This window comes from Tachysurus vachellii, chromosome 17 (assembly GCF_030014155.1).
Source record: "Tachysurus vachellii isolate PV-2020 chromosome 17, HZAU_Pvac_v1, whole genome shotgun sequence".
NCBI lineage: Eukaryota > Metazoa > Chordata > Actinopteri > Siluriformes > Bagridae > Tachysurus > Tachysurus vachellii.
Window position 1 is genome coordinate 647,501 of NC_083476.1, and position 7,500 is coordinate 655,000.

The window sequence follows — 7,500 nt, forward strand, 5'->3', positions numbered from 1 at the left end:
TAGACCGACGTGGACTCTGACACACACACACACACACACACACACACACACACACTCACTGTGGGCTTTTTCCCGTCCCGACGCTAACATGCCGCGCCGCTCAGTGCAGGACGTCACAGTACAGGACGTCCAAAAGAGAAGAAATCCCAACAAACATTATGTAAGTGTGTGTGAGTGTGTGTAAGTGTGTGTGTGTGCTGTTTTCTCTGTGTTTTCTCTGTGTATTGTGTGTTTGTGAGCTGTAAAGTGAACAAAGAGCAGTGAACAGATCCCTCACACGGATCACATTACACACCTTTACTGTGGGACGCGTTCACTGGCGCCCCGAGTCTCAGTCTCATGTGTTTAACAGTCTGTACACACTTTATTTATTTATTTGTCATGTGTCTTAACATTCTGGTGTTATAGCTGTAAGTGTTTACTGTAATAGTGTTTAGTTTAGAGTCCTACTGATAGGTTACTGAGGATTTCTCCTTATTACAGCAAATCAGCACTTAAAGGGTTAAAACAGTCTTCTTATTATTATTATTATTATTATTATTATTATTATTATCACACTGGGGTTTAATAATTTGCCAAAAAAACACTAGACTTAGGGTAAAAAAACATGATGATGATGATGATGATGAAGGTCTCACTGCTCATGCTAATGCTAACATGTTAATAAACTCTACAGTTTAACACTAAACACATTTCTACCTTTTTACAGCACTGAATAAACTCGAACTAGGAATGAAGCGTGTGGTTAATATAAAGTTCTCCTGTTTACTGAAGCTCAGCTTTTAGTCTGTTAAACCACTGGAACAGTTTTAAAGTCTTAACTTCATGTCTCTGTCTGTCTGTCTGTCTGTATGACTGTCTGTCTGTCTGTCTGTATGACTGTCTGTCTGTCTGTATGACTGTCTGTCTGTCTGTATGACTGTCTGTCTGTATGACTGTCTGTCTGTCTGTCTGTCTGTATGACTGTCTTTCCCTCCGTCTGTCTGTCTGTCTGTCTGTATGACTGTCTGTCTGTCTGTCTGTCTGTCTGTCTGTATGACTGTCTGTCTGTCTGTCTGTCTGTATGACTGTCTTTCCCTCCGTCTGTCTGTCTGTATGACTGTCTGTCTGTCTGTCTGTCTGTATGACTGCCTGTCTTTCTGTTCCTCTGACTGTCTGTCTGTCTGTATGACTGTCTTTCCCTCCGTCTGTCTGTCTGTCTGTCTGTCTGTATGACTGTATATTGTTATTAGTATTAGTCTCTCTGTCTCTCTCTTTTCTTCTTTCTCTGGTTGTATCTGTCTCTCTGTCTCAATCTGTCCATATCCTTCTTTCATCTCATCTCTCTCTCCCCATGTTTCATCCCTCCATCCAAAAAAAGAAAACACACACACACACACACACACACACACACACACACACTGTCAGTTTGCAGAGAATGTAAAGTTCTCATCATAGTACACACACAAACCCGGATGTTCATCACCACAGCAGCCTACAAATATCTCAGAAATGTGAGTCTCTCTCACCCGCACACACACACACACACACACACACACACACACACACGCACACACACACACACACACGCACACACACACACTGTAATGGACGTCATGCTTTAAACATCTTAAGAACTGGGTTCACCTCCTACAGTTTCAGAAACACTTTATTTTCTGTCTACTGCTGTTTATCTATCTGTCCGTCTGTCCTTCTGTCTCTGCATTCCTCTAGCTGTCTCTGTCCGGCTCTGTTTGTTTATACGTATGACTTTTTACATTTATCTATCTTTCTGTCTCTGTCTTTTTCCCATGTTTATATATTTATCTGTATTTTCCTCTTTGTTTTTCTGTTCATCTGTTTCGGTTTGTCTGTCTGTCCGTCTCTATCTGTGTCTGTCTGTCTCTATCTGTGTCTGTCTGTCTCTATCTGTGTGAGACGGTGTAAAGTCACGTGTTTGTGTCGTGATTAAAAACAGGCGTAAAACTAGAACAAAATTTTCAGTGAAGTTTCAGATTTCACACAAACCCAACATTCTCACATCATATGTAATGAAGGTCCTTTGAGAAATGAGGAGTCACTGATATCATCCTGTAGATGATGAAGTTCCTCTAACAGCACGTCCCCAAGTGCGTTATTCCTCTCACACCACAGCGGTTTACCAACTAGTACAGTTTATATTTATTAAAACAGACACATCAGACTGAAACTCATTCGTTCCTGCTTTCAAATAACAGAATGAACTCGTGAAAGAAGTGAATGAATGTACGAGCCATTGAATAAACAGAGAGAAAACAAAAGAAGCGAAGGAGCGATTGAATGGACGGTTTGGTGACTGAACAGATGAACGAGTGACTCGTCTTTTCAGCTGTGAACCTGTGTGTTTTTCTGTATTCTTTTAAATCACTGTAGGTTTACATCATCAAGGTGTCGTGGTCTGATGGCAGCACTGAGCTCATCTTCAGGCGCTACAGCAAGTTCTTCGATCTGCAGGTGATTATTAACCCGTCTGTCGACACAGTCAACGGTTTCCCACAATTCCCTTTGTGCTTCTGGTGTTGGAACGGTTTAAGGTTAATGTTTTAGAGAAGTGTTTTTTAACTCTTTCATGTCTTTACATCATCTCACATGAGAAGAGGTTTATCCAAACGTTGTAGAACATTTTATAAAGAGCGTTTTGTTCCTCAGACCCAGGTCTATTCTAACATCTTAGAAAGTATCTTGTTTATCTCACTATTCTAACCCAAGAAACTCTACACACTCACTACAGGTATGGTTCTACTCAGGTGAGCTCTAGTCGTAGAGCCTTTACACAACACAACCTTATACACATGTGTACGATGACTCTGGTCGTTGGTTTGTAGCCTGTAGACACAGTCTGAGCGTCTAGAAATGGAAAAATTCCATTATCCAAGAGCTGAATGTCATCTTTGGACCGAACCATTAAGGATGTGATGGGGGGAGTCTCCTGGTGAGGATTTGCATAAACTCCGCCCACTGCCTACACTCTGTAAAGGTCACTCTGTCGCTGCGGTCACACAGTGACATTATTTACTGCAGATCGACTCCCCGACTCACCACTACATTGTTGTTGAACACAAACACAATAACAGAGATGGATGTAAGAGTCCGGGCAGCTCGCCGCTTCCACCAATCACATCTTCTCCTGGTTTCATCTTTATGTCCCACCAGGAAAACATCTCTCACATCAGGTTTGGGGAACGTGGATTCCACATAAATGCTTATTTCAGATGGTGGACATTTTCTAGTGCACATGGAAAAGCTATCTCTCTCTCTCACACACACGCACACACGCACACACACACACACACACACACACACACACACACACACACACACACACACACAGTCTCTCTCTTTCTCTCTCTCTCTCTCTCTCTCTCTCTCACACACACACACACTCCCACACACACAGTCTTTCTCTCTCTCTCTCTCACACACACAGTCTCTCTCTCTGTCTCTCTCTCTCACACACACACACACTCCCACACACACACAGTCTTTCTCTCTCTCTCTCTCTCTCTCTCTCTCTTTCTTTCTCTTTCTTTCTCTCTCTCACACACACACACACACACACACACACACACACACAGTCTCTCACACACACACACGCACACACAGTCTTTCTCTCTCTCTCTCTCTCTCTCACACACACATGCACACACAGTCTCTCTCTCTCACTAACACACACGTGCACGCACGCACACGCATACAGACACACAGTCTCTCTCTCTCTCATTCAAACACACACACAGTCTTTCTCTCTCTCTCACTCACACACACACACACGCTCGCGCTTGCACGCACACACAGTCTATCTCTCTCATTCACACACACACACACTGTCTCTCTCTCTCTCTCATTCACACACACACACACTGTCTCTCTTTATCTCTCTCTCTCATTCACACACACACACACACACACTTCCTGATGTGTAATAAATGTACACATGGAAATGCTCAGAGTTCAGATCAGACAATTCTGATCTCATCTGATTACATTTAGTTTTTAATAAACAACAGATTAGAGCAGACACATGAGAAAAGTGTTGTCATGGTAATAACACTAAGTTTCCTTGGGGAGTGTTAAAAAAAGTGGAGAATCCTGGAACGGTTTGTTTTTAGTTATTCAGTTGTTGGACTCTTGGCTTTAGACGTACGTAGTTCAGTAATGACTGATATTTTATTACATTCTTTAATGATTTTTTATGGCAGAAGTTTTCAGGTGGAAACGACAGGATGGAATTTGATTCTGAATAAAATAATAATTTAAAAAAATCATAAATTACAATAAACGTCACTTTCGTGTCTTTTGTTTCTAGTAAAAATCTTTATGCCATTTTTTTTAATGAATTATTATTTTATCCTTAAGCTAATAATTATTAAAGACCAGTTTATTGGTTTAATTTTTGATGTTATTATTGCAGAAAGTTTAATAAAGAAATAAAACAGATATTAAAGTAAGATGTTTAACATTTTTAAAGGAGTCTCCAGTGTCAGGCTCCAGCTCTGGTTTGCTTCTGCTCTTGTATCCGAGCTCCGTCTGGACTCGTGTCCACGTTGCTGAACCCCGCAGGGGGAAACATGTGTGAACGTGTTTTAGAGGAGTTTCCTGTCTCTCTGCTATGTGCTGATTCAGCACGATGTAACCCAAAGGGCTGAGCTGAGGAGGTTTAAAAGAGAAATCATAGCAGACGTTGGAGACACAATCTGAGCAAAATCTCCCTGAAGACCTTCTGGAGCTGCTCAGGTCCAAAGCCATAAAGCAGAGAGCAGGAGGAGGGCAGGGGGGCACGAGCACAGGGTGGGGTGGGGTAGGTGTTTCAGAGGAGAGGTCATGACCCCGTCATTTATCATCTCCAGGGAGAGCACAAGGAGAACATCATGAAGACATTTCTGTGTCTTTGGTTTAAACTAATGTTGAACCTCGATACAGATCATTAAAGCATTTGTAGATGTTCTGTTGGAGGAAAAGAACTTGATTCGGTCACTTTGAAGAAAAGCACCTGGTGAATGAATAAATAAACATCAATGGAATAAATTTGGATTCAGCAGAAAGTTGGTGAAGGTGTGAACCGAAATCTGCAGAATATGGTGCTTTTACAGCTGTAATCAAATCCAGATGTGTTGAGGTTTTTCCTGCATGATGCAAAATGATGATGCAGCATTTCCTGTTTAGCGCCATGGCACCGCGGCTCGGTGAGGATCACGAGGATGAGTTCACACTGCTTTACTGAAAACACTGTTACTGTTGAAATCACGCAGTGTGTGTGTGTGTCTGTGTGTGTGTGTGTCTGTGTGTGTGTGTGTCTGTGTGTGTGTGTGTGTGTGTCTGTGTGTGTGTGTGTCTGTGTGTGTGTGTCTGTGTGTCTGTGTGTCTGTGTGTGTCTGTGTGAGTGTGTGTGTCTGTGTGAGTGTGTGTGTCTGTGTGAGTGTGTGTGTCTGTGTGAGTGTGTGTGTGTCTGTGTGAGTGAGTCTGTGTGTGTCTGTGTGTGTGTGTGTCTGTCTGTGAGTGTGTGTGTGTGTCTGTGTGTGTGTCTGTGTGAGTGTGTGTGTGTCTGTGTGAGTGTGTGTGTGTCTGTGTGTGTCTGTGTGTGTCTGTGTGTGAGTGTGTGTGTGTGTGTGAGAGTTCTAGTCCACTTAGTGACTCAGGGCATGAGGTTTCTGTGATGTCACCAGCATCAACATGTTGCTCCACTTTAACATCTCTAATGTTCAGTTCATTAAGATTTCTTTCCTGACTTTAGGCTCCTTTATCATTCATTTCTAAGAATTTTGTCGATTCTTAGTAGGAACAATAAGGAGCCTTGAAGCTGGAGCTCTGAGGAGAACCTCCGGGTTTCACAGAGTCACTACAGCACAAAGAGATGGAAGGAGTTTAGAGTTTAGTTCCTGTAGAATTTATTAAACTCTAATCTCTGTTTTCAGATGGAGCTTCTGGATAAGTTCCCTGTGGAAGGAGGACAGAAGGATCCCAAGCGCAGGATTATCCCCTTTCTGCCAGGTACAGAAGCTTTATTATACACGAGGACTGATGGTGACATCGGCCTTATTTCTCTCGGCCCTTCGTTCTGTCTGTAAACATAACAACTTTCTGTAGAATAAAATGAAAGTGTTTACAAAAATGATTTCCAGACAGTGTGGGGGTCACATCCTCATTTCATTTCCTTACACCATGTTTTATATGTCTATATTTATCATATGAAGTCAGACCTTGTGTCACTTCCTTTCTGCAGACATAACAAACCCTTCTGTAATGTGATTCTCCACCTGGTTTGTTCACTGAGTTTACATCATTTATAGGAATCGGGATTATTATTATTATTATTATTATTATTATTATTATTATTATTTATTTTTATTTTAAAATCATTATTATTATATTATCATATTATAGAAGTGTTAATACTAAACATCTCACTGACTATCAGACGACATCTACAGCACAACACACTGAGAAGGGGGGATGGACATCTGGAAGTGGTTTGAGGAACACACACACACACACACACACACACACACACAGGGTCACTGCTCTTGGCTGTGTTTGTCTATCAGACTTGTATAGACAGTCCTACAGTCTACAAGCGCGCGCACACCCACACACACACACACACACACACACACACACACACACACACCCCACCCCAACGTGTTGATTCATTTCCTATGAAAAATTAGCTGCTGCACATCATTTATAGTCGTGTGCTTGTAATACGTTATTGTTGCTCTAATAACAGCTCATTCACTGTATGTAACTAAAACATATTATAATTTGTGTATCACATACGGAAGGAGTCTCCTGTGTGTGTGTGTGTGTGATGTGTGTGTGTGATGTGTGTGTGTGATGTGTGTGTGTGATGTGTGTGTGTGATGTGTGTGTGTGATGTGTGTGAATGAGTCTCCAGTGTGTGTGTGTGATGTGTATGAAGGAGTCTCCAGTGTGTGTGTGATGTGTGTGTGTGTGTGTGTGATGTGTGTGTATGAAGGAGTCTCCAGTGTGTGTGTGTGTGTGTGTGTGTGTGTGTGTGATGTGTGTATGAAGGAGTCTCCTGTGTGTGTGTGTATGATGTGTGTGTATGAAGGAGTCTCCAGTGTGTGTGTGTGATGTGTGTGTATGGAGTCTCCAGTGTGTGTGTGTGTGTGATGTGTGTGTATGAAGGAGTCTCCAGTGTGTGTGTGTGTGTGTGATGTGTGTGTGTGATGTGTGTGAATGAGTCTCCAGTGTGTGTGTGTGATGTGTATGAAGGAGTCTCCAGTGTGTGTGTGATGTGTGTGTGTGTGTGTGTGATGTGTGTGTATGAAGGAGTCTCCAGTGTGTGTGTGTGTGTGTGTGTGTGTGTGTGTGTGATGTGTGTATGAAGGAGTCTCCTGTGTGTGTGTGTATGATGTGTGTGTATGAAGGAGTCTCCAGTGTGTGTGTGTGATGTGTGTGTATGGAGTCTCCAGTGTGTGTGTGTGTGTGATGTGTGTGTATGAAGGAGTCTCCAGTGTGTGT

General features: G+C 42.3%; 1 protein-coding gene across 4 annotated transcripts in view; it reads left to right on the forward strand.

Annotated features, from left to right (window-relative positions):
* The window catches only part of sh3pxd2b (SH3 and PX domains 2B), a 23,188-nt gene that overhangs the window by 116 nt on the left and 15,572 nt on the right, over positions 1-7,500 (forward strand). For all 4 annotated transcript variants that reach the window (XM_060891173.1, XM_060891174.1, XM_060891176.1 and 1 more), the window contains exons 1-3: positions 1-160; positions 2,392-2,472; positions 5,931-6,006. The exon at positions 1-160 is cut by the window's left edge. In XM_060891173.1, coding sequence (XP_060747156.1) covers positions 89-160; positions 2,392-2,472; positions 5,931-6,006 — 229 coding nt within the window. In that variant the 5' untranslated portion in view covers positions 1-88. The remainder of the gene's footprint in view (positions 161-2,391; positions 2,473-5,930; positions 6,007-7,500) is intronic.